This window comes from Parambassis ranga, chromosome 19 (genome assembly GCF_900634625.1).
Source record: "Parambassis ranga chromosome 19, fParRan2.1, whole genome shotgun sequence".
In the NCBI taxonomy this organism is placed as follows: domain Eukaryota; kingdom Metazoa; phylum Chordata; class Actinopteri; family Ambassidae; genus Parambassis; species Parambassis ranga.
This window is the reverse complement of record NC_041039.1, coordinates 13,258,802-13,286,639: the sequence shown is the minus strand read 5'-3', so window position 1 is coordinate 13,286,639 and position 27,838 is coordinate 13,258,802. Positions and strand designations below refer to the sequence as shown.

The following is a 27,838-nucleotide window of genomic DNA, read 5'->3' as shown; positions in this document are numbered from 1 at the left end:
AAGAAGAGGAAGGCCATGTTCACATGGTAAAAAACAGTTGTACCACCTGCAAACACTAGTATATTTTTTGCCCCTTTTACTCCAGTGTCTACATGTCTCATAAAGAATGATTATGAAAATATTCACGTTTATGTGCAGCCATGCACTCTGTGATGAATGTATCCTTCCACCACCTTGTAGTGAAGGCTGATGTTGCATTCATCCTATTGTATATTGTTCATAAGGTGTGCTATTTGTTTGCTTTTGTTTTAGGCCCCAGCCTAGCAAACTGCTGGCAAAGTGGCATATCCAGAAAAAAATGCACTTTAAAAAAGGCCCAGGAGCATGACATTCACATGACCCTATCAAATTCTGAACATTGTCATATTCTGAATGATAGTGGAATGTGAACATACTGGCACTTCACACCACTTAGTACCACAGTTACAGAGTTTGAAATGGGAAATTCTCAAGATATTTGTAGGAATCTGAAATATGGTGAAACCTTTCAATCACAGAATGTGAATTCTTCCTCCACCGCTGACATCCTGTAATAAAGTGTATATGTGGAAATGATATGTGCTGTATAGGCGCTACTCCTTCTGACCTCTCCTGTACAGCAAAGCTCATCATCCCTGGTCGACTCATGAGCAGGGGGTTCCAGATGGAGGAGCTCTCTGATCGGCTGTCAGACAGCAGCCTTACTCTCCCCCTGCCCTGATAACTTCCTCAGCTCTCTATTATTTTTCTGCCTTTTTTTCTTTCTCTCTCTATCCCCTCACTCTGTCTCTCTTTTTTCAACTTAATAATGGAATCAAGCACCCCTCCGGAGCAAGCAGCAATGCTGGCTGCTGGTGAAGGAATCATTTTCAGTGAGCATGTGTCAGTCAGCAGGTATAGGAGCACTTGTGGAGTCAATTTGGCATGGAGGAGCGGAGCTATAATACTGTGTGCCAGGGAATATGAAATGCTCCTCAGTGAAGTAGAAGTGGTGAAATGCGGTATATGATGACAGGAGCGTGTGGTCTCATGAGAAGACTTTGGAGATACTACACCGCTCACATTGTCATTAGGAGCTGGTTAAAGCGGCCTGCTTACCATTTTGGCCTGCCCACACCACTGTTTGATGTAAGTGAATATAATGTTCAATCTCAAGAGACGCTTAGCCCAAACAATTCACAGACTCAGACCTCAGTTGAAATTGCACTTTTCCTGCATGGGCCGTTACCTTGACAACAAATTTTCTTTCAAGACAGTCATGTGAAGTCATTCCCATGCCATGTGAATGTAATCATGAACCATAACTGAATTTAGGCCCAAAGAATCTTTTTAATCACATTAGCCTTTTAGCAAACTGGATTAGAGTAACAAAATCTTTGTTGTGCAGCTCAATGTCGCCTCAATCAACTGGTACTGCTTGATCTTCTGATCGGTTTATTGTTGAATCTTTTCACAGCATGTGTACTGACTTGTTAAACACATCCAGATACACATTGAATCATTCAGTACACGGCCTGGCTGCCAGCAATGTGCCGTTTGCTATGAAAATAGAAGTGATGCAGATAGGAATTTCCTGAGCTAAGGGTCTATTGAATGAGCGGCCATTCTGATTCTTGATTATACAGTGAGAAGAGTGTGAATGAAAAACCATGTTTAGAAGGGCTACTGTCTGCTGAAACCACCTCAGTGTAAATAGGCTGCTGAATTTAAGTGGATAAGAATATATCTGGCAGCCCTCCAGCCCTGCTGTGTGTGTGGTGGTCATACAACTATAATAACACAGAAAGACAACAACACTACATATGAGGCTGCGAGAGGGAGACAGGTGGGGTGACGGGGGTCACGTATCAGCTGCTGGTTTAACACTGAGACGTGTTAAAGATTGAGCAGAATGTCTAAGGCTTTTCTGTGATTTTGTTCACAGTGTGCCTCTGCATAATTTAGATGTATGGATTCACAAACACACAAAATACTATATAATCAGAGTGCTGATGGTGGAATGAGACGAGGGCTGTCACAGTCAGATTTTTATTGTAGTTTTTCAATGCGTTTTTCCAAAATATTCTGAAAATGTACACCACCTGTTTTTGACTCATGCTCGCATGATAAATGAGGACTGCTGTCAAAAACACTGCGATAACCTAGCTTTAACAACACAACTAACATTTCAGTATAACTTTACATTGAAAGCTAAAAAACAGCAGCTTAGCCAGCTGTTGTCTTAGTCCTCTTAAAGTATAGGAGTACCAAGAGGATGGTGTTTGACCCGAATGGCTGTCGGACTGTGTTATAGTCTCCACTTGTTCATCATGGTTTGTGTCCTATTGGCTGCAACGGTCAACCTCAGTCTCCTGGCCTGCACCATTTGAACCAATGGCACTGTCCAGTCTGTGGTTTCAGTCCATCGATTGTAAGACAACCATTTCTCCACATGCAGGGAATTTATCTGAACAAAACATGGTTTGGTGCGATCTACACTCCACTCACACACACTACTCCTCCTGCTGTGCTGCAGTTCTGGTCTCTCTTATCACATAACATAGTGTCCCTTTATAATACATGGTCCACACACATTCTGACAGCCAGTAATCTGGACCTTGCACACTGTGCTGGAAGCCATCTTGTTTTTGTGTGTGTTTTATGGCAGGTTAAAACCAGCATGAAGGTGTATTTCACAATGTAAGGTGAAAAAAGAGGCCCTGGATTATTTGTGTGTTATTAATATGTCAACAGTACTGGTATATCACAACACCACTGTGTGAGACAAGCCAATATATATGACTCGGATAAAGATGAGGGCATCTTCTGCTACTGCTGTAAGACAAAGAGATGTGCGAACAGCAATAAATGTTTCAGACAGTTTTATAGTCACCCTCAGCCTTTTCAAATTGCGATGTGGATTTCTGGGTGTTAACAGTAAGCAATCAAATCAATCAGCTAGTTAGTTTGATTGCCATGGCAATCAAACTCTTGTTCTTCTACGTCTTTATTATTATTATTATTATTATTCTTCCGTACGTTTTTTGGCTCAGCATATCTTCAGAATGCATGGGCCGATTCAAACCATTCAAACATCAAAAGATTCAGCTCATTAAGGACATTCCCGGAAACCTTCAATAATAATTACAAATATTATAATATTAAAAATATTAAACATTTTCCACCCTCAAATTAACATTGGAGTCAATGGGAGAGCCCTTCAAACCATGCATTTTGCAAAATGCTACTGCTCCTACAAATATTAAGTTAGAGAAACCATTCGAGGCTTAAAATACTTCCAACGTCTTGGTCTTCAAAAGTTGTATTCAGAATTTGGAAGTTCAGCTCCGTCTTCAAATGATAGGGGATTAAAGATGAAGTGGTTTTTGAGGTCTCTTCTGAGTTTAACATTAGTGTGTATTGCGTGGAATGTTGGGAGCTAGAGTGGGTGAGTCATCGCTCAGAGTGCGGGAGGGAAAAAAATTAAACCAGTTTCTGCGTTTCTATCCTGCTGTCACGTCTGCACCTTTTGTCTGACAGGGATAATTTGGCCACCAGTTCGAAGGAAAAATGGTCTGGGTTCTGTTGGTGTCGGTCTTAAAACTCAACACCAAACAGTTTTGCCTGTAGATCGAGCTGTTTGGGGAGAGTGCCGGTCATTCCTCCATTAAGACATAATGTAAAACCAAAAACAGAGAAGCAGAGCTGCCATATTTTCTAACTCGCCGCCATCTCCACATCTTCGACATCCCAGACATAAAAATCGTACCAGTTGTAGAGCAACTTCTTGGGATTCTGACGGTGTTCTTATTTTTCGTCTAAAGTCTTCGGTTTGGAGAATATGAGACGTTGTTCGGAGGGTGGTTTTACATAGGAAATGCATTAGGAGGGGGAAAGAGAGCTGCAGTTAGGGGCAGCTGATAAACATTCCGGTTGCCATGGATGCAGGCAGGCAGGCAGGCAGGCAGGCAGGGCTGTTACCATGGTGACATGCTGACACACTAGAAGCATACAAAGCGGCCATATTTGTAGTCTTTATCAGACTTTAAGCATTATATCTGTCATATTGATCATCCTTCAGCTGTATACTACTTTTCCACATTCAAATCACACAGCCTGAGCTTCTTATAGTCTTATGGTATTATTCCACCCTCAGACCTTTCATATGGTATATTCACAGGCTATTCTTTAAGGTTGTGACTTCATACTGTTCTTGTCTTCAGCTGTTTCTCTTTCATATCTTCATATTATTAAAACATTTTCTACTTTTCCAGATAAGAGCTTCATCTTTCTAAATTCTTAACTGTGTTTCAGCAAATTAAGTTCAGATTGCAGTTTCTCCAGCAATTCAGAGCAATCGTTCACATCAGCATTCAAAGCAATGCTTCAGCTGCGGCAATCAAACTTGCATTTTCTTCAGGAAATGCTTTTCTAGTTCTCACATATAGTTTTGCAGTCAAGTGAAAACACATGGTTGTGGTTTAGTTTCACTTTTATAAAGACAGAGCTGTTGTTCTATAAACCTAATTTAAATGTGACAAAATTAACACGAAATCTCAAAGCTTCTGTTATCACATAATGATCCTGTTAGATTCAAAACATACGTAAGGTTTAATAATAACAATCATTATGGGACTCTACACTGTATCCAATTATAATGTGTCACAATTGAGTGGAATGTAATCAGCTGTGAATTTTATTTCATTGGTGTTAAGTTGTGGTAAGACAAATCCTTCTAAAATATATTGGTAATTTGCTTTGAGACATAACAAGACATTCGTGTAAAGGAAAAAAATGATGTCCTTGTTTAGGGAGTGTGTTTGAACTATCTTTAGAGAATTAGGAAAAAGTGAGGAAAGTGGAGAGAAAATTGGATCATGTTGCAATGCTGATTATTTAACTTAATGTCTTCTATTACACTGTATTTCTGGCACTGTCATGTGTTTTGTCCTGGCGATTACAGCTGTGCTTGTACTGTTGATTGCAGGGAATATTAATTTCAGATAATGAGTTGGTCTTCCTCAGCCGATGGCTATAAACAGCTCTGAATTCCTGCTAAAAGCCTCATTTTGTTTTGAGACACTACATGTCTGCGTTTTTTTTTCTCCTTTGATAAGGACTTTCATCCTGTTTTCATTGATTACTGTCTGATGACTCATCGCGATAATACACTACAGGCAATTCATCTTTCCAGCACACACACTGTAGGCTCTTTGTTTGCTGGAATGTGTGTGCCTGTTTTTGTGACTTTCTGCCTCCTGCCTATGAATGACTCGGCTGCAAAACACAGTATGTGTGTGTTTGTTTGTGAACGTGCGGTATGTAAGTCTGCGTATCTTCCATACAAACAGCATGCCAGCACCCTGAAGTCGTTGCAACACAAACCCAACCTCTGCGGTAACAGGACCCTCATTTTCTGCTTTATGAACAGGAAAAAAATGTCATTTATTAACTGCGAGTTACATTAATGAGCCGCTACAGTGTGGTCTACACATACATCCAATATAGGCTGATGATAAATAGTCCCACTGTGTTGTTGATCTTTGTCTCTCTGGCTGCAAAGTATTTTTAACTGTATGCTAACTATTTTTTTTCCCACAGTGTGACAGGTTTAGCTACCATATAGTTTAACCAATATGACCCCAAGGTAATTGTTCTGTGGAAGCAGCAAAAATATATGCCACATCTGAGCTATATAGAAGGTGAAGGCTAGTCAGTTCAAAGTGCAGAGGAGTGAGGACAGTCCCTGCTCTGTCAAGAATTAGAGTCACCTCTGCAAACAGGCCCGTGTGTAATGCCTGAGGGTGGGAGTTTCACCGAGGCTGGAGTTTCCGTGTAAATAAACAGTGTGGGGGTCTCAGTGGGCGGAGGGACCCCTTCTCCCTGGGGTTGACCCAGCCTTTTGTTGCCTTTAATCCAAGCGCTCTCTATTGAAAAGCATGAGGGGGTGCCTGGCTGAGATTAGCCCGTCGGCTCTTGTGTGTGCTTGAGTTTCTCACAGGCTGCCTCCATACTTTTTTTTGGAAATAACACAGTTATCCCACATCCTCAAGGTGCCTGACAAGAATGACAAGTAAGACTACCGCTGGGCAATCTCAGACCTTAACGTGACATAATGACCTCAGCATTCCCCAGAAGCAGATGTAGCCTACGAACATAGCTGCTTGTTTTTGCACTTAAGTGACTTTATATGAACCTTGTGTTGAATTTATTTTATTGATATGATCATAATTGAGTGCAGTGCTGTCATGGATTTTGCCAATTAAGCAGCTTAAGGAGTGAAGATGATATAATTAGGCTGTGTGCATCTGCTGTTTTTAAACTAGTAGCTGATTTTGTGAAACAAAAAGGCTGTTTTTGGTCTTCAACATGCATAGTGTTTATATCCTATCTAATGTTGGAACAGGTCTTTGTGATAAAGGTAAACACGATCCCTTTGTGTGCTGGTTACATAGGCCCACATGTAAAGGAAAACTACAGGTTGTAATGTTACAACTGTTTGCATGCTTCCTTTCTTCCTTTGTTTAATGTAGGCTCTCATTACCACGTGGTGGTAACAGATTGTTTGAACTGGAGAGAAAAGCCATTCGAAGCTAATTAAGCAGCCATTCCAGGCTCTATTCACAGGCAGAGGACCGAGGAGCACAGGCATTTGTCAGCGCTTGACCCCGCGTGGTATTGATTGACAACGCTGCTCCGTGAATGACAGGTCCTGCGCCGGCGGACCAATGAGAAGCCGGCGAGTAAGTGCGCCGCGCTGCCATTGGACGAGAGGCCTTAAAGCCGCAGAGGAGTCCCACGTGGGGGCGAGAGCTGAAGCTTCAAAACAAGGCGCAGAGGCAGCGCTTCAGACATGGCTGATGTTCATATCACACAAAGGCAATCATCTCCTCCTCTCCCTCCCCCCTCTCTCTCACCCGCTGTGAAACTATCGCACCCAAATGCTGATAGGTGGGCGCGCCGGCGTGGTGTGTAAGAGAAACTAAAAATTTATGTCGGAGACGCTTTAATTTGGTCCATGTCGTCGATCGATTGGTCATTATTGCGCCCTTCACGGTGTGTGTGTGTTGGTGTGGGGTTAAACCTGAATGTTTCAGGGTTTGGCTGTTACTTTGTATATTTCAGAGTAAAATCAATTGACATTTACAGCCATGTTCTACAAACAAACTCCCCCTTTTTCCTTGTATGGGGATAAAAAAAAAAACAGAATGCTTGTTGCACCGCGCACCCCCTCCATACCTCCCTCCCTCCCCGTCCCGCCGGTGGTCTCACCCAAAAAAAAAATCATCAACTTTATTTCGGCGGCGTTAAAAAAAAGCAAACACACTAATGAAGCGCGGATGTGGAATCTGTGCTGTCTCTGTCAAATTTGGATATCATCGTCGGCACATCAATGCCTGCTGTTGTTGTTGTACACGGTGGGACGGACGGATGATGCCTTGTGGATCCGCGGGATGATGTCATGTATCGTTGCACCCCACGTGGGGGCCGTCGCTCTCCGATAGGCAGATGTGGCCGTATTCCTTCCCAGTAATCCGATTGGACAGATAGGCGCTTTCACGGCAGTTCAGCCCTGCTGCCTGTGTGTGGCAACCGGGGTAAACTGGACAACTGGGGGAAATGCGAGATTGTGGAGAGTACCATGTTACGCTTTTAAAGAATCTTCAACCTCTTCGTGTCGGAAGACAGATTTTCAGGACATATTTATTTTTTTCTTCTTCTTCTTTTTTTGGGATTAACCAGCCACCAAGGCTTCACATTCCTCGGAGGTTCGCGGCTGAGAAGAATAAAGTAGTTTAATCGAGCCCGACCGCACCAAATTTTCTCCCAACTGCTCTCCTCGGTCTGGCTGGGTGCGTTCTGGAGAGAGGGAGAAAGAGAGAGAGGATGCTTGTCGAGAACTGCGTCCACCACGCGTACACTACGAGGGATTAAACACATGAATTACAGCCTTGTCTGTTCTTTTTTTTCTTCGCGAACACAAGTCGGACGGACGCTTAGGACGCACTCGCGGGTATGTATACAGCCGAGCTGTTGATTTCTTTCACAGTTTGTCGGGTGTACGCTCAGCAGCGCTCGACTTCCATGGCTCTGCTGTGCGGAGTCAAACAGTAGGTGGAAGCCAGCTGCTGTCGGCTGTGGCCTGCCTGTGAGACGCGGGGTGTTTTTTGGTCATTTGACGAACATCAGTCAAGATTGGATTCACTCACAAGCGAATCTTGATGCAAGTATTAAAACAACGTACGACTGAAAAAGTGACGTCTTCGAGTGGCCAGTGTTGTGTGTGCATTAAATTATAAATTGAGATTTTTTTTGCTGACCATTGACCGATTAAGGTCATCAAAGAGACGGAAGCGCACGGCTGGTGCTGCTTTCTGACATGGATCGACCTGCAGCAGTAGCTGGGACTACTCATTTGCTGATCTGACTACTTATTTGTAAACAATCTGAGTTGTTTTTTCTTCTTCTTGTACAGCTGTAGATTAAACCGCGTAATTTTTTTAACACAGGATTTTCCACGACCTCCCCAATCCTCCCCACCCACCCCATTACCCCCGTCTGCTGAGGCTGTGAGCAAATTTCAACCATTTTGCCAAAGGACCTGCACACTGGAGAGATAAACAAAGGATACGTTTCGAGATGTATCCACAAGGCCGACATCCGGTAAGAAGACGCGCTTCCTCTATACTTACAGCAGCTTACATATTTATCACACAGCAGTGATGTTGGTGCTTCCTGACTGTGCTGATTTCCACTCTGCTTTGAAATCTGCCCCTGCGAAGCGTTTTCCGCCCTTAAATGCAGGTCATCAGATTTCTATATGGTTATATTACAATACGTTTATATATGTTACACCAGAAAATGCACTTAGTGGTAAATGGATGCAGATGGTTTGCATGCCTGGAGATATTTACTCAGCCCATATGACTGAGCTGAATGTGAGGACAGGTGGTGGTGATTTTAATTTATTTTTGAAATTAGATTTTCATATGCAGTGTGAAAGCCTATTCATGTAGTGTTATAGCTTTTGGAGGTGTGAAGCAGACCCACCTCTTTTTGCTGTGGTAATGTCTTACCGCAGAGGACATATTATCCTGAAAAGTAACTCTTATGTGAGAAGTATTCAGCTCCTCTCAGCAGCACACAATGTGCCACAATGACACAATGTGGAAAAAATGATGAATCAAACTTTTCTCTGGACTGTTTTGATTATATTATATATTTTTTTTGTACTACCTCTTTTCAGGCTCCACATCAGCCCGGTCAGCCTGGCTTCAAATTCACAGTGGCTGAGTCTTGTGACAGGATTAAAGATGAATTTCAGTTCTTGCAAGCCCAGTATCACAGGTAATGATTATCACCAAAGTCTGACAGTGTCAACATTTACTCTCTGTTGGATTGTAAAGGTTAAGGCTAATATTTGGTTGTTGACTTCTGCAGGAATGAAAAGGGCTGTTTTTTTTTCTTCCTTTTGTACACTGCTGTCAAGTGGTTAAGTGTGAGTGAGTTATTGAAGTGACGGAGATTCTTGAAAATGACACCTTGTCTTCTATTTTAGTCTTAAGGTGGAGTATGACAAGCTGGCCAATGAGAAGACGGAGATGCAACGCCACTATGTCATGGTAAGATTACCTTACAATAGGGAGCAATTATGGTTCCAGATTGCACGGCTTGTTGAAGATCTGGTCGGGGTGGAGTGAGACAGGCTATTGTGATCACCTATGTGGTGGTTAGGGCGGGTTGAGTGTCAGGTACAGGCCTGTGAAAGCCCCCAGGGGGGATTGCTATAGCCGGTTGTTACGGAGGACCTCTTCCTGACAGGCAGACGGCAGTGGGCCGAGGCTCCATTATAGCACGCCCTGATCTCCAAGGGTCGACTGCAGCGTTGCCCTCTGTGTGTGCTGATCAGATTATTCTCCTAGGAGATTCCACGCTCAGACATATGCATGGCCATAAATTAGTTGGAGGCCCAGTGAGTTGTGTGTGTGTGAAAATGCACCACAGTAAACAAAATGGAGGACATGGAAAACACTGCAGTTTTTGTGTGTGTGTGTGTCTTTACAAATCTTAACTATTAGCTTTCTTTTCAGCAGCCACTTAGAAAAACATAGGTGTGACTCTGATGTAACAAATGAGTTCAGACATGATGCAATAAAAAGGTTCCTCAGTGACAAGTGTGCTTTGCTGTCCCAGGTAAACACCAGGGAAGATTTAAACCAAGCTTAAATTAAAGTTTTTTTTTCATTGAAAAACAACATGTCAGCCTGACAAGGAGGAGGTTAGGTAAACATGTAGGGAAGTATCCCACAGCCAGCAGTTGGGTGTCAGGTTACGCCATGGCTGTGAGGCTCTGATCTCAGACAGAATGGCTCTCTTGTTTGAGAGTAATTTTCGAAGAAGCTAATGGACTGAATAATGCATTGGCCTCATCAAATAGACGCTGACTGGAAAGCCATTTCTGCCCTGGCTGCCACTTGTGGGCTCCACGGATTACATTTCAGCCAGACAGACTGACCTGGCTGGAAATATCAAGAGTGTTGAGCAATCGCGTTACACTAAGTAAACAGACATCATGGAGATCTAAGGGCTTAAGATGGTGATCAATAAATCTGACCCTCTTCTCTCTGTCTGGGCACTATGAACAACAGAAGATTGATTTATTGGCTTATTTGCTGTCAGCTGTTCAAAGAATTCTTTTTTTGTCTGATCTTAGTTTATCACCAGAAGCAGGATTTTTTTTTAGGTTTCTCGCCTGATGTTTAAAACCACGTGATGATGTGATAATGAAAAAAAATAAATCACAATTATTTGTGGCTGTATGCAGGTGTATGTTTATTTCTTTCTGATCATAACTATGAACAGCTTAATTACACTGACTGTCTTTTGTTTAATTTCAGTACTATGAGATGTCCTACGGGTTGAACATAGAGATGCACAAACAGGTAGGTACCATCTTGTTTCTCCTATTTTTCAGCTCATTGGTTTTCCACAGTGTCAGGGGATGTCAGACCCAGGAGGAGCCACTGAACTGAGCATCACTAATGGGCTGTAAACAGGCACATCTACTACACACAAAACAAGACAACACAATTGCAAACATGTACCACCGCTTGTATAACTGCTGTGACCCTTTAAAAAAAATTTGCATGGTGTGTAAAGCCTGGATTTGACTCAGCCTGTTGATAAGATTAAAGGTAGACTTTGGCTCAGCCTTTAACTTAATGATTAAAAAGAGAGGCCTACTGATAGGTTAGTGTTTCTATTTGAGATGATCTGCATTTACAAGAGCAGAGCAAATGTCCTTTAGTCACTTATAGTTTCCTTATCTTTGTCAAAAGATCCTATTTTGTATTGCTCCACAGATCAATCGCACCGATACCTGTAGTTATAACGTTCGCATGTATGACTAATCCAGAGATTCCATTGCATGCTGCTCTTAAACCAGTGAGCTGTCCCTTTCCATGCAGCGGCCTAGCTTGGCTAATGACAGCATTGGTGGCATGGCGGATTGGTGTGGTAGGGTGATCCATCAGTGTCTGGGCCGTGTATCACGCTGCCACATGTCTGTCAGGGCTTGGGTCGCTCTGATAGCTTCTGTCAGGCACTTATCGCCAGGCAGAGGAAAGAAAAGGGGGAGGGGAATGGGAGCCAGAGACAAGTCACAGAATAGAGCTGGGGGGAGGGGGGTAACAGCCCAGCTCTGTGTAAACAGGTTAATCGACTGATCCATTTTAGCGCCTGACTTTTATCAGGAACCTCAACAGAGCTGATGGAAGCACTTGAATAATTCATCAGTGGGGCCCTAACCTGCTGAACGGCATGTTTGTGAGCAAACAGTGCGGGCCCCATCCATGCAGCTACCCCAGCTTACGGCTCAGGCAGGGGAGGAGGAGGAGGAGAAGATGGGGAGTGGTTAACAGGCAGGGTTGGGATGGATTATTGGATGCACACAGGCATATTATTTTCCTGCCAGGAGATTTATTCCACAGTGAGGAAATTCATTCCTCTAACTGTGCCTTTTTCATTACTGTGCAGGAACATAATTCAGATTTCAAAATGCACACACCAGCACAGCTAAGATGGACTGACGGTGGTGCTGTTATCTGATCCCTCTCTATCAGCCGTGACGGTGTGTGGATGCAAACGGCTAATTTGTGCTGCATGATGTCAGCCAGTAATTACCGTCATATGGTGCTTGTTTCCGAGAGCTGCGTGGGGTCTGGGGCTGTTGTATGTTGGTGAGGTTTAATCAGATTTGGCTGTTACCTGAAGTCAGATTTGCTGCAGGAATCATTTGCTAAGTAGCAAAGTATCTGCTGTACTGAGTGCCAAAGCAAACTTGGTCAGCCAACAGACTGTCTGCAGTGTTCATACAAAAGAGGCGTACAAGTGGTTTGAGAAACTGTGGCTCCCCAAGACATCAGTGCTTCTATATTCTCCAATCTGTCATGTGGGACTGGACAGCAGTGTAATAATTTCAGGGTGTGAACTGTTGGGTGTCAGCTCCACTTAGAGAAACGGAAAGTTACTGAACTGTGTTTAAAATCTGGCAAAACTGAGAGGCCTATGGTCTAATGCTGTTTTTATTATAATAAGTGTATTGTTTTAAGATTGTGTTGTACTTTTGGCCATAAAAATAATAACAGTCTGACAGCTGTAGCTGACAAGGTTAATCAGAATAATGACTCATGTATCCATTTAGGCATGCTTTTGGCTTCGAGCAGATCAATACTGATAACTTTATATGCCTTTAGAAATTTATTCTGGACTTGCTTCACATCAAATTTCTGCAGCATCTCAGTTTTCTGGCTTAGAGAAACTGCATCAGGCAATGATGTCATCTTTGGAAAAACCGCCAAAACTCTTTAAGTATGACTAGTCAAGTATTGTTTATAGATGGATCGAGCCACCAGTTGTTTTTCCTCTGCATTTAATACTCATCAGTGTCTGGAGTCCATTTTCCCATTGCTGATAGCAATAGGCGAATACCTCTCTGCGCACCACTGACAAGCCAGCCTGAGAGTGCTCTTAAAGTGGTGCTACACAGGTCCGAGTACCTGTAATTGTGTAGCAGCAGTGCAAAGCTGGCCTCTCAAGGGCCAAGCTGTCATCTACTTAAAGTGACAACAGCCCCATTTTTATCTGCCAGCCGAACAAAAAAAAAATCCTCCCGGCACTGCACTGTATCTGTTTTGACAGCAGCGGCGAGCTGAGTTGATGCCTTTCCCATGTATTTGCATGTTGTGTTGTGAGAGTGTAGAGGCTGCCAGTTGTTTAGGGCACAGTAGATCAGCCACCTCCTGACCTCTTCCAGCCAGCTGTCACCATGACGGTAAGCTACAGAGGAATGGACTGTGCGCTCAAGGCCCTTTCACAAATCCTGTCAAATGTTCGACTGCTATTTACATGGCTTATCTCAGCAAACATGGATTATACAAGCTCTGTAGCTTTTCAACCATTTCTGAGGGTCTTCTTCGGCTCTTTCTGGAGCACTTAATACAATGCATTAATACTAATGCCCACAAAACCTTCATCTAACCCTGGAAGTACTTTATTAGATGTCGGACACTTTAATAGTGTGGCTGAGGAGACAAGACGTTGGCCTCCTTTCTGTCGACGGGCAATAATCAAGTTATGATCTCTGTTATCCTACAAACTGTTGTACTTTATCTAACACATGCCACATTATTGCCTCTGATCCTAGGCTTGCCTCAGTTTCATCTTGAGCTTGTTGTTTGTCCTGCTGGCTTGCCTAGCTAAGTGGCTATCCATGTTGCAGCTTGGGTCAGCAGGTCTCATTCTGTTGGACATTACTCTCCAATCTCTCTGGCTCTGCTCAGAGGTAATATGTCTGGCTGCCAAAACTGCCTGGCATTTCTGCCATGTGTAATAAATAAGCTGGTGGTCTGCAAAGTACATTGTGTGTACTGCTCCAAATGAAAAATAAGAGAAAATCCCTGTGATGTGTTTGTGTTCCGCAGTGGCCCTGGGTTGAACTGCAGCTCATAAATTCCATAGGTGATGTAGCTTTGGCACTGTTATTTTTCTGCTCCCAGTGCAAAGCTTGAACCTGAAAGACTCATCTCCCATCCCTGGAAGGAGGTGGAGGCAGAGCATGCTGGCTGTGCTGCGTTTTTTACAGGAGAGGGGGTGGCACACACCCCCTCAGCACACCTCCTCCCATTGCTTCGTTTATCCACCATTCATTTGGTACGTTCATGTGATCGACAGGCTGAAAATTCAATTTAATGACCTGCCTCCAAGCACGTAATATGATTTTAAAGCCTGTTACGGTCAAGCAGAGGTGCCATTTGCATAATGATCCCAGCAAGATAGGGCTGCAGCCGTTGCCATGGCAGTTGGTAGACAAGCAGAAGAATGGAGGCAAGGCTCAGTGGATAGATGGGAAGCTAGAAGGGCGGTGGGCTTGGCACTTGATTGCAGTGAGAAATGGCTTGGGCTTCATTCTTGGAAAGGCTGAGCTTCATACTGCACTCTTATCACAGGCCAGGTCGTTGTCTCTTAATGGTATTGATAGATTTGGGGTGTGTTAGCCACAAGGTTCTTATGGTTTGTTATCTTTGCTCACTCTGCAGAGCTACAGTTGTAAAGTGCTTACACTGTCACATGTAAGTAAACAGTGCAGTCTGGTTAGTGGGCCTCCCTTCCTGGGGTGTGGTGGTGTGGTTTAACTCTGAGGTTAACTGCAGGACAGTGCAGTTGCAGATGAGGGGAAGGAGGGCAGAGTGAGAGAGGATCCTCTCAACACAGCAGCACTCTGCCTGCTCATATCCGTTTAGCATGGAGTGCACTCTCAGCACAGCTGTGCACCATCCCCCTGGGCTCTCCTAATGTTTTAAATATTTCAAATGTCAATATCACGCTGTTTAGAGGATGTTGAGTCAAGCAGTTCTGATTGCCGCAGTAATTGACTTAATCGGTGTAAACATTAAAGGCGGGGTTACATGAAGTCACTGTCTGTTTCATACTTTACCGTCTCATTTTGCTCCCCTTCTGTTTTGCAGACGGAGATTGCTAAACGGCTCAACGCAATTTTAGCTCAAATTATGCCTTTCCTGTCACAAGAGGTGAGTTTTGAATGTGGTTTCCAAACAGTGTCACACTTTAGTACTACAATAAATCCACTTATTGTTGTCTGTATTATAAAGATACGATCAAAAAAGTCAGGTTAAGCTGTTATGAGTAATTGTGTGTAAGGACATTTGACTTAAGTGTTATTTCAAGTAGTTCTATGAAAATTGAGTGTGAAATTCACAGATAAGTGCGTGTGGGTGCGTAATAGATGTTCCAACAATCTTTTTTGTTTTCCCACAGCACCAACAGCAGGTTGCTCAGGCAGTGGAGAGGGCTAAGCAGGTGACTATGACTGAGCTGAATGCCATCATCGGGGTACGTGGACTTCCCAATCTGCCTCTCACCGTGTGTATACCCCCTTTTATTCCTTTATTTGACCTTGGGTAGGGGCAAACCTGCATAGAAATTCTGTGAATAGTACTCTAATAGAGCTAATAAGGGAGTAGAAACGTTAAAGTGATTTGCCTCTTAAATCAAATGTCTTTATATATATATATATATATATATATATATATATATATATATATATTCCAATATAATATCCCTCACCGATCGATTCAAAACTAAACACATGAGTGCAGCTCTCGTGCTGGCCTGTTACTTCAGCTTTGGATTCGGTGGCATCTTCACTGCCCTGTTGTGTGTTTATAAATGCGAGCCTGAGAGCTCTTGAGATCCCCTTCGCAGCCTGTATTGCTTTAATTGGCTAAGGTTTTAACGAGGAGCCTCATCCCTCACTGTTGACCTGGATAGCTGTGGGAATTAAAAGGCTGAGGGTGAACAGAATAAAGCGAGCGCTGCAAGCTAGTTCAGGCGGTACAGACAGAAGTCAGCCATCGCAGGTCTGCACGCAGTTCTTTGCTCGCTGCAGTGATGTGTGGTGTTCATCACTGCTTCAAAACACCATCTGCTGCTCATTGATCAGCTGTACTCACCCTGCCCTCTTAAAGCAGAGGTGATTGGTTTCACCCACGATACAAAGCACAGACTATCAATGATTTTATTACTACACCTGAATCTTTAGCATGCACAGGAGACAGACCCAGAGGGCTTACTTGATGACTGGAGGCACATATTGGAATTCAATTAATGCCCCCCTGGTGACTTTTTGTTCTGGGATAATTGCTCCCTAGAATTTGTCTGAGTAGGTAACATGAGGTTATGGATAGCTGTTTTTTTATCTGTCTAACCAAAACAAATATTTTGTTACCACTTTCACTGAAGCACAGTGGCTGCAAGCATTTTTTCTTTAAATTGTATTAAAATTGTGGTTCCTTCCTGTGTGTATAATGTTGCTGTACATTAGAAGGTGTAGCTTGTTTTGTTTTACTGTGGTTATAAATTTAAAATTGGTACAAATTTTATGAAATATTTGATGAGCCCATTCATGGTCTTAGTGCAGTGTAGGGTCCTATGTGTCATTAGGACTTTGAGGCATCCACCCAAGTAGCTACTGTATGTTTTACGAATACCTTTCTATTAGTTATTCATTAGGGAGAAGCTCTGTAGGCATGCCAAGGCCCTCATGTATATTGTAAAGCAAGGTGGGGTGAAAGAGCGTGCCAGGCAGACGGGCAACAACTAGGAGCCAGCTGCATGTCTTATTGATGGAGCTGAGGGCCATTAATAGAATGCAACTAGGGCAGCTGCTAGCGTTGAGACAAACCTACAGTAACTAGTGGAGGTGCTTCCTGTCTGATCAGAAAATGCACAAAAATCAACAAGAAGCAGGTCAGATGAGCTCTGTTTGCTTCTGAGCAGCCAACCAGATAATCTCTTTGTTTTAAAACAAATGAGGAAAGACATTTCTGACTGTAATACAGCATGTAGAGCAGACATCTGTAGTTACATCCGCCTGTCCTCCGTTTCAGCAGCAGCAAGCTTCCTACCCTGCTCTCATGGTCAGTGTGATCCACAAATATCTGCTTGTGCTGTGGACTTAGGAGTGTGTGCACACGCCTGGGTTTGAAGGGCTTGTGCATGTTGCATGGCAGCCAAGTGCTACGAATTTCACTATAGTTAGTTTATTAGTACACCCGGGGCTGCTGTAATATATTTTAATCAAAGTTTTGCCCATTTGTTTTTTTTCTGTGTAGCTACACTCCGTCTGAGGGGAAAAGGGGGCAAAGAGTAGGTCTTTATCTTGGAATATTAAATTAGAGGAAATAGGCCAGACGCCTCTTTTCTTTATTTATTATTGTCTTCATTTATGGACCTCTAATGAGGGCTCTTGCTGATCAACCATGCTTATTACCCATCAGTGCCTCATTAAACACAAAGAGCAAGGATGGCTCTCCCCTGCCAATGAACTGGCTCCTTAATTCTCCTCATGGACACAATATAATAACACACTCGCTCTCTCTTGGACTCCCTGTGCTCTCTCACTCTCTTTCTCTTTGTCCTGGATACATTTTGTAATTGGATTGACATCTGCTCATGGAGCAAAGGACAGGTTTGCAAGTTAAAAACATTTCTATTTTGCAATCTAGTAGCAGGACATGTTTTCAGAGTAAATGCACTCTGTATTGCTGAGACTATTTTTGTTTTTTAAAAACTGAATTTGAAAGCAAGTTCCTGCTTTATGTATTTTTAACTATGTGTTTGGCCTGCCAGCACCTTGTTCAATGTGTTGTCCCCCCCTGGCCTAATATTCCTGGAATGGCCACAAATGGCCATTGATTGAAGTCCGTCTTGTAAAACAGAGAGGTGCATGCTGTAGCAGCTGCTGAATTATTCAGCTGGCTCGTAGACGGGTAATAAATTGCTGATGTTTTTATTGGTGTCTCAGCTAAGTATTATTTAACCTTGCTTTAAACTGCTTACTTCCATGCTGAGTGCCTTTTAACTCCCATCCATTTCCCTGTGCCTTTCAAATATTGATGGTGAATATTGGAGGGTTGACTGAGTGCCAGCATGGGACCCCTGGTCCTGGCTCCCAGAGCAGCCTTCCAGACGCACACTCAAAAACACACTCCAAGGCTTAGAGTGGGAGGGAAGGAGTGCCAACTCCTGGCACTTAGCGTTCCCTCAGTCTCTTAAAGTTTGGGTGTGCAAATGATTCATGTTCTGTCAGTCCAAGAACATGAATATGAGAGTAGTAAACAGACACGGGTTGTGTTTTTGAAGTGTTTAAAAAGCAGAGTTGTTTAGCCCACAGGCTGACAGATTCCCATACAGCTTTATGTTCTGTAAGACGAATGCTCAACTCACTGATGGCACAACAGCTTGTGGTGCAGCAGTATAACATGCAGCAGCTTAAGTGAAACAAATGTCTCCGTTTACAGCTTTGCTGTTTTCTGAAATCAAATATTTTGCTTCTATTCAATCTGCACTACTAACCCTGAGTGATTAAAGGCCTCCTAAATTTGGCATGCTGAGAAGATTGTTAGTCATAACATCGACTCTCCTCAGTACAGATCTAGGGCTTATGTCACCCTGGCCTGGTATGGAAACGACACTGAGGAGTTCCTGACAGTAATAGATGTGTGAATGTGCTAATATCGTTTGGGGTTTAGCTGATCAGCCTCATGTTTAGTGTGTGGTTTCTCCTTGCCTTTTCCCTCCGACCCACTTGGTGTCTGTCTGTCTATCTCACTGTCAACTTACAGCAGCAGCAGCTCCAGGCACAGCACCTTTCCCATGCTGCTCATGGGCCTCCAGTCCAGCTGCCACCTCACCCATCAGGCCTGCAGCCACCTGGCATCCCTCCTGTGACAGGCTCTGGATCAGGCCTGCTGGCACTAGGTGCTCTGGGCAGCCAAGCCCACCTCCCAGTGAAAGATGAGAAAAACCACCACGATCTGGAGCACAGAGGTGAGGAGAACTCAGGCACATTGCTGTCCAATTGGGCATTCACTGTCAAAGCAGTTTATCCCTCAAGAATTGGAATGTATATTAATTTTAATGCCATTGAAAAGACGTTAAACAGTCGAAAACCAATTTAGTGTTGAGTGCTTCTCACTCTCTAGAGCAGAGACGTAGGGCCCTTAGGTGAGGAGCACATCCTGTCTGTTCACATTCTGTCTGGGTAATGAGCTGGTACATTCCCAGCCCATGACTGTATAAGCTATTCAACAGCTCCAATACACAGTGATAAGAGGGGCCTTGTGCCCTGCAGTTGATTCTCACACGTTCAGCCAGAAGCATCTGTTATGATGTGCTAACTGTCTTGTTTTTCTCCTTGCTCCACTCGGTTTCATCATCACCTCGACTGCCATTGTGATGTCTGCGATACAGAGAATGCGGTGAGTGTCCAAAACTGCTTTTTGTTTCTGGGTTTGTTAGTTTCATAATTCATTTCTTTCATCGCTACAGATGTCAAAGAGAGAAGACTCTTCTTGACTGCATGACAGTGCTGATTTCATGGACAATTCTGTTTTCAATAGAATGATTATTAAAGAATGAGGTTTTGGAATATAAATCCTGCGTGTTTAATCCAGAGGGGAAATGACTGGTATCATGCCGGAGAGATTAGAAGCCTTGTAATTTCATCACAATTAAAAAAGGGAGTTGGACTTCCCCTTCTTAAAGGATTTATTTGATCCCTTCTACTGTCTCCCTTGTTTACCAGCTCATTCTTTCTTCTCCTTGGCATGTGATGAATATTTATGAACACAAATGTAGAGTTGTTTTGTTTTCTTTTTCTCCACCCCGTCTGGCTGGACCTGCTAAAGCGTTTTATTTGAAATGCTGCGATCTCTGATGGCTTGTGATGGGCCTGTGAGATTGTGTTTCTTTAGGCTGAGCCAGCTGAATGGGTGCAGTCATGTCTGAAGAAATGGAACTCCTGGGGCGATTAGCCGGCCTGTTTTGTTTCTGTGCTCTCGTCCCAGGTCATCTGATAGTAGAGTGGTGACTTTGGTTAATGAGTCACGCTAAGCATCTCTTTAAAGGTCAGCCATTATGCAGACAGTGGCCCTTTGCCCAGACTGCTAGTCCATCAGCCATTGTTCACGTCTCTGGGTTGCCGCTGAGTTAGTCCATGTTGTTGCTTTGGTCCTCAGATGAGGGACACAGGGAATCAGGAGAACTTGGCAGTTGACAGACAAACGGCAAACTCCTGTGAAAGCTGCTGGACACCTGCCTAGTGTCTCGCGTTCTGTTGGTGTTTGAAGTGAGCTGTCCCAGCTTGTGTGGGCAGGCTTCATGAAGAAGCACCAGTCAGTCCCACGCTGCCATGCCCACTGGCAAGATATAGATTCTCTTTCTTTATCTGAGCTCAAAGCCTCAGCTGACATGGTGCCCAGGCGCGATGCAGCAATCAATGTCCAGTGCCCACAACATATAGTTGCTCGCTCTCTCTCTTTCTTTCTCAGTCTCTCCTCCCCTGTCTTTCTCTCTCTCACGCTTAGCCTGACTAACTCGGGAGAAAAGGGCCTCTGTTCAGCCACAACACACTGCTCATGTCCCTGTGAGGCTGTTTGTTGTCCAGTTATGAGGAGGAGGGAGCCCAGCTCAGAAAACAAGCCCTCCTCCTTTCAGTTCAGATAACAGCCCATTCTGTTGTGTGGCCAGGGACAGGCTTGTGTGTGAGATCGGGCTTGGCTGGTGTCAGGGTACTGTTTGGACCTGGCCCTACAGCTGCATTTTAAGAGTCTGCTGTATCCATCATTGTGTGAATGAGGCATTTTTATTGTTTTGGTTGGCACTGTGTGTTCTCTGTGATTTTCTATTGCATGAATGACTCGCTGACAAAATGGTAATAAAGCGTGTTTGGGTTTTCTCTTTGCAGAATAATTCCATATCCCCTTCAGAAAGCTTACGCACAGCCAGTGAGAAGCATCGCAGCTCTTCAGACTACAGCTTGGAATCAAAGAAACGCAAAGTGGAGGAGAAGGACAGTATGAGTAGATATGTAAGGAGCATTTTATATGTTGTCCAATAAATATGAAAAACTATACACTTGGGACTTTGTGCAGGACAGTCTTTGGCTAGAGAACAGTTACTTCCTGGAGTCTCTACTGGTTGCCTGGCAACCTTACAGTGACAACAAGACTCCAGGAAGTTACTGCTCCTGGCTCCTGGCGCATCCAAAACTCAGCAAGAAGACAAATATGATTATTTCCTAAAAAGTAACTGCTCCAAAGGTCCCCTGGTTTTCAGAGGTGTGTTTCAAATGTGTCTTTGTTGACTGATTTGCTAATTGTCCCAACAGGACAGTGATGGGGAGAAGAGCGATGACTTGGTGGTAGATGTGTCAAATGAGGTGAGCAGGATAGTTAATAATGTATAAATATATTATGACATGTGCTAAGATGTTGTGGAAATATCTAAATGTGTTGCTTTATTTCTCCAGGATCCTGCCACTCCACGTGCAAGTCCAGCCCACTCACCACCTGAAAATGGCATTGATAAACCCCGCCCTCCAAAGAAGGACACTCCCAACAGCCCTGCATCAGTGGCGTCCTCTGGAAGCACCCCGTCCTCAAAGGCCAAGGAGCTCAGTCACGTAAGTCATCAAGGGAACTGTGGACAAACTAGGACAGAAAGGGTTTTAAATGAGAATTGCAGACAGAGCAAAGGGATGTGTGCAAATAGATCTAGGACGTTTTCTGCAGTGGATTAGGAATGGCTGTCAGTGCTTTAAGTGCATGACTAAACGTCAGGGATAATATTGTCCTGCATCAGGATCAGTCAGGTCGTCTCTGTTAATAGCGCAATGTATTTAACTATTCCAGGTTTTTTCCCCTCTGCCTCACTAAAAGATTAAAGCCAGAGCAGTAAGGGGATAAAAACGGCCCCATCTCCATTGTGACCATAATAGGTTTTAGAATAAATAGCAGTTTATGGCTCTGCAGGACTATGAGGGTTGTCAGAATTAGATTGGATTAAGTTCAGTTTGCTCTCAAATTGTCAGTCTGCACAGTGCCTGCTTTCTGGGATTGTGAATGTGCTTGCTCTCTCCTTCCCCTGACAGAATGACAAATCCTCTACGCCTGGTCTCAAATCCAACACCCCCACCCCCCGCAACGATGCCCCTACTCCTGGCACCAGCTCCACTCCTGGGCTCAGACCCATCCTGGGCAAACCACCAGGCATGGAAGCTCTCGGTTGGTACCATTTTCTCTCTTCTCTAGGAACTGAAATCACCATCATCATTTAAAAAATAAAAAAAATAAATGTTTTTCCACAACTCACAATTTAGTCACAGACTGATATCCGTCTTCTGCTTTTGTCTGCAGCAGCCCCAGCTTTGCGTACCCCTCTGTCCATCGCAGGCTCCTATCCCACCCCATTTGCCATGATGGGCCATCATGAAATGAATGGAGGCCTGACTAGTCCTGGGGTGTATGCTGGTCTACACATCTCCCCCCAGATGAGTGCTGCAGCAGCTGCAGCCTATGGACGCTCCCCCATGGTAACCAATTTTTATGTAGCTGTATTTGGTATCATCTAAGAGCAGTGCACATAGTTTCATGTGAGATTTTGCTGTGATCATAGGTCAGTAAGGGATTTGTTACTCAAACCTCTCCATCTTGCCATCTTTTAGGGTTTTGATCCACACACCCACATGAGAGCTCCCGGCCTTCCAGCAAGCCTCACATCCATTTCTGGCGGCAAACCGTGAGTGTGTCACCAGATGTGTTGGCATTCATCTTTTAACAACAGCAGTGCTATCAAACACTAACTGGTCTGTCTTCTCCTTCAGAGCGTACTCCTTCCACGTCAGTGCCGATGGCCAAATGCAACCTGTTCCCTTCCCACCGGATGCCCTGATTGGCCCCGGAATTCCACGTCATGCCCGTCAGATCAACACACTGAGCCATGGTGAGGTGGTGTGTGCAGTTACCATTAGCAACCCCACACGTCATGTCTACACTGGTGGCAAAGGCTGTGTCAAAATCTGGGACATCAGCCAACCTGGCAGCAAGAGCCCTGTGTCCCAACTGGACTGTTTGGTGAGGACCTCTGCTAATTTTTATACTTTCAAAAGATATGATTCTCTTGCCTCATTCCATAAACAATGGGATTATCCTTTGTTATGTGAGGGCCACTTCACACTGACAGTTTCACATCAAATGCACTGATACAGAAAGCAGCTGATGATTTTACTGTGAATTTGTATAAAATAGAAGAGAGTTCTTTTTTTTACTGATTATTCATAGTTAACTTTAATTGTAAACATCCTCTATTAAATATGTAAATGCACCAAGCTTAAAATTTTGCTGCTTGGTTCAGATAAGGTTTGGGGAAACCCTCTGGGTTGTTTAATATGACAACAGGATTTTCATTCTGTTTTCGTACGAATTGTTTGATAATCTCTCTCTGGCTCCACTGCCCTGACCATGTATTGATTCACTTTGTCCTCTGTGCAACAGAACAGGGAAAACTACATCCGCTCCTGTAAGCTGCTGCCTGATGGTCGCACATTGATTGTTGGAGGGGAGGCCAGCACATTGACCATCTGGGATCTGGCCTCTCAGACACCCCGCATCAAAGCTGAGCTCACCTCCTCAGCCCCAGCGTGCTACGCCTTGGCTATAAGCCCCGACGCCAAAGTCTGCTTCTCCTGCTGCAGTGATGGAAACATTGCCGTTTGGGACTTGCACAACCAGACACTCGTTAGGTGGGGGAAAAATTATACACAGTGTGTGGGCTTTGGCCCCACAACAGAATTGCTCTTGTGTGAGTCCCTGTTAAAAGGGTATGTCAATAATTGTTTGTATGGCCTTTGACTTTGATTGTAGGCAGTTCCAGGGTCATACAGATGGTGCTAGCTGTATTGACATATCCCATGATGGTACTAAGCTGTGGACAGGTGGTCTTGATAACACCGTTCGCTCCTGGGATTTGAGGGAGGGTCGGCAGCTGCAGCAGCATGACTTCACTTCACAGGTACAGTCCTGTCACACATATACACAATCACAGGCCTGCTGTAAATGCTGCTTACCTTTTAGCCCTGTCACTAATTCTTGTTCTGCCCCATGAGCAGATCTTCTCCTTGGGTTACTGTCCAACTGGAGAATGGCTGGCTGTTGGTATGGAGAGCAGCAATGTGGAGGTGCTTCACCATTCAAAGCCTGACAAGTATCAGCTCCACCTGCACGAGAGCTGTGTCCTCTCCCTCAAGTTCGCCTACTGTGGTATGAACCAACACACAAAAAGAGATGCTGACTCTACTGAACTGCACAGAGGGCCTTTGCCTGCCCTATTTTATTTACTGCTAAAACCGCAGTGCCCTTTTTACCGCCTATTGTTTGTCTCAAGGTTACAGATGTTCTAACTCTTTATTTGTGGGTATTTTCTCCTACTGCTTTATGTCTTGACAGCACTATTGTTTTCTTTGTAGGTAAATGGTTCGTAAGCACGGGGAAGGACAATCTGTTGAATGCTTGGAGGACTCCATATGGCGCCAGCATATTCCAGGTATTCAGATCAATACACTGTGTCTGCAGCCAGGCCAAAAGTTGTCTCTAAGAGGAAGGGCACAGCGACCGCTGTCTGACAGGACTATCCTATCAGTGAAAACTGAACCTGAATTATTGACCTGACAAAGAAGTCTTTTTGAGGGCTGTCAGGCCAGAATTTGATGTCACTGCAATCTAATCTTGTTCTGTAGTCAGCTAATCTTCTCCACCTTACTTTAAATGAAGGCGAGTTCATTAACTTCCTCCACAACTTAAACGTTTCTATGTTTTTTTCTTTCCTCTAAACAGTCCAAGGAATCCTCATCTGTCCTGAGCTGTGACATCTCAACGGACGACAAGTACATTGTGACAGGCTCTGGTGACAAGAAGGCCACTGTATATGAAGTGATCTATTAGGATTGGAGCATGTTCATGCTCAGGAACCGTAGACTCTTCCTCCATCTACCTTCCCTCACACAGACAGCATGGATGTTGCCTGCAGCCCCGGGGTGGATGGGCAGGAAGTTTGGCAGTGCCAGACTGACATGGACAGCGGTGCTGTTGAGTCCCTGGATGCTGTGTTCTTCGGCTCTGTCCTTCCTCCCTCATACAATTAACACTTGTACAGCGAGTGCAGTTTTCTAAGGCACTAAGAAGAAAATAATGTCTTGCTGTTTTTTTTGTTTGTTGGAAATTTCTTTTTTATTCGTCCTTTTTAATGTGGAGATAAAGTTCCATGACACAACAAGAAGCAGCGCTTCGTTTTGGAGCTTCTCCTTGGAGGTCCTGTGAAAAGTGTACATAATGGAGTAATAAAAGGCCTTTTATAGATTTATATTTTGGTGTCCAGTTACGCTTGTGATGGTCCTTTCTTGTTCTCTCCGTGATTTTCTGTCCCCTCTGGGGATGGAAATTAGATTAGGACTTTGTAAGAGGATATTCTATTTCAGTTTTTTCCCTCCTTGGCTTTTTTTTTCATGTTCGTTGTCCAGAATGACCTTTTCGGAAATCTAATTTGGATTTTTTTTTTTTTTTCCTCCCTGACAACGCTTTTTTTTCTTCGCTATTTGCTGTAACACAGACATTTGTCCCATGGATTTTAGCAGTAGAGAATTCTGGAAAGTCGCCTTTTCAAACTGGAAGAAGGAGAAAATCATAGTTTCCAGTTATGTTTACCCTTTGGTCCTGGTCAGCAGAAATTCTTCTTTGAAATGAAGACCTATCGCTGAACACTGGCTGCTTTCTACAACACCATAATGGATAACTATCAACTGGATGACTGATGGGTTTCATGGAGAAGTCGCTGTGACTTGAGCTCAGTCTGACTCAACTATTGTGCGGAAATTCATGGCTCCACTCCGCAAAGTTTAGTCATCAGTCTATAAGCATTAATTATTGCCTCTGTAGTTTGATGCCTGTGACTGAGAAGCACAGTTATTCATAAAGATGGCAGGCAAAGCCATTACCACGTTTGACATTTTGGGTATACTTTTTGCTTTCTTCAGCATTTCATAATATTCCACTGCAATCTTCTCATAGACAGGAATGGTCTCGGCATAAACGCAAGTTAGGCTGCGTAGCATACACTTCATCATCCATAAGGATTGTACAGTTGTTGATAAATCAATAAACTGTTTTTATATAAAATCACCTTGACTGGATTTCTGTAGTGATGATGCCTTGCTGTTTCTGTAGGTCTTATATAATTTCGTGTACCTTTTATAATCTTCTACGGTGTTTCCGTCAGGGGTCGCCCCAGCGTATCATTTGCTTCCACATAACTTTATCCTCAGCATCCTGTTCTCTTACACCAACTAAAGTAATGTTCTAGTTTAGCACTTTGTATAAACACCTACATGGAGTTAAATGCCATGCTTATGTGTATGTGAATCAATACCACCAACAGCTCGTTTAGCATTGAGTCAGGTAATGAGTGAAAAATTGACCAAATCTACCAGCAGATATATGAGGCTCAGCCTTAAGTTATTTCTTAATCAGTGTGGGTTTTTAGTGCCCAGCTATTTTTACTTAGTAATTTCCAACTTTCTCTGCTAGTTGCCAAGTAAAAAATTACAGCAATCCAAGACACAGTCCAGCACTTGGCATAAAATTCTGTGACAGTTTTACACTCTGGTTTTTGGATTAATTGGTGAGTTTTAACTGAGTCTCAGGCTCACTGTGTGCTATTTGTTCGCTTTTACCATTCAGCCATTTAACTCGGCAAGAAAGCAAGTAGGTTCTTTTCATAAATGTTAAACTATTTACTTTAAAGTAGTTTTAGATTTAAAGGCCGTGGTTAAAGTTTCTTTTGTGCTGCAGCCAGAAGTGCCTAAAGAATTGTAAGCTTGTTGAGTGTATCAGTAATTGAGGAAAATGCACTACATACAATGACACACTGAAGGTCTCCTAGCTCTGCTCTTTCCTTGTCTGAAAACCAGAAATGTGTCCACAAAGTCCCCATCGCCCTGTCTGTTTCCAGTAAGAGCCTTGATCTAGCTTGCATCGGCACTGAGTACAATCATATTCACAGGCTCTCCCTGACAATAAATGGAAGTACATCAGCAAATGGCTGTAAATGCATTCAGGTAGGAGCTGACAACCGTCTCAGGAGAGCTGAGAAGGATTCTGGGTGCTGTTGGAGAGGCTGCTGGGGATCTCTGGCATTGGCTTTAACTCAGAAAATTACCAGGCTTGCATTAATATTTCAGAGATGAACTTGGTGCAGCTTTCAAAGTCACAGCATGCTGTACTGAGTGTGGTCTCTGTCAGCTGCCACCTTTTTATGTTAGTATGCATGATTGCAGCTCATCATACATGTCTTAGTGATACAATAAGTCAGAGGTTACATGCAGTGCCACTTTATAAATATGACGCACACTGCTCTTGAGTTCTCTTGAGTGGTCTTTTGGTAGCTGAATACTTTTGGGCAGGCTGGGGTGAATGGCCCAATCCTTCCACTCCAGAGCAACACTCTTCTAGGACCCTGTGCTTGAAGCTGTGAGCCCTTCATATGGCTGCCTCTTCAGAGATGTTGTTGTTAGATTATAAAAGCAGGCCGGATGCTTTCAGCATGGAGCCAGCCGCCATGCTCCGCTCTCACGGGCTCATTTGTTAAAGGCTATAGTCTTTCTTTTCCCACATCACTGAAGTGTGTACTTCCTGTGTGCATTTGTAGCTTAAGCTTCTTGCTCAAGTACAATTTTCTTCCTCACTTAATCAAACAGTGGAATATCTGCAGATAAAAGGTTGTAGCTCTGAGTGCCTATTGCTGGACATTGAGGGGTCATTGTCTCGCCTTCCGCTGATCTACCTCTCAATGGAAGGCTTTCAGCAGGTTCTCATGCAAAAGCTCATGCTGCCCGGTGCTATTTAGAGAAGGGCAACAGTGCAGACTAAGAAACTAGAGTGGCATAAGTGTTCTACAGCAGCTCTATACC

General features: G+C 43.7%; 1 protein-coding gene across 9 annotated transcripts; it reads left to right on the top strand.

Annotated features, from left to right (window-relative positions):
• Positions 1 to 7,514: 7,514 nt before the first annotated feature.
• tle3a (TLE family member 3, transcriptional corepressor a) lies at positions 7,515 to 26,051 on the top strand. Of its 9 annotated transcripts, none has more exons than XM_028429944.1 (22): positions 7,515 to 7,972; positions 8,469 to 8,622; positions 9,206 to 9,306; positions 9,518 to 9,581; positions 10,857 to 10,901; positions 14,985 to 15,047; positions 15,295 to 15,369; positions 16,929 to 16,955; positions 18,663 to 18,867; positions 19,291 to 19,298; positions 20,786 to 20,908; positions 21,209 to 21,259; positions 21,350 to 21,502; positions 21,971 to 22,103; positions 22,236 to 22,411; positions 22,544 to 22,617; positions 22,703 to 22,952; positions 23,373 to 23,620; positions 23,742 to 23,889; positions 23,987 to 24,137; positions 24,344 to 24,420; positions 24,711 to 26,051. In XM_028429944.1, the coding sequence occupies exons 2-22, from the start codon at positions 8,599 to 8,601 to the stop codon at positions 24,816 to 24,818; spliced, it is 2,304 nt and encodes a 767-aa protein (XP_028285745.1). In that variant the 5' UTR covers positions 7,515 to 7,972; positions 8,469 to 8,598; the 3' UTR covers positions 24,819 to 26,051. The 9 variants fall into 9 exon arrangements, with proteins under 9 accessions (XP_028285745.1, XP_028285744.1, XP_028285741.1 ...); XM_028429943.1 differs by having other exon boundaries at positions 16,926 to 16,955; XM_028429940.1 differs by having other exon boundaries at positions 15,295 to 15,399.
• Positions 26,052 to 27,838: the final 1,787 nt, after the last annotated feature.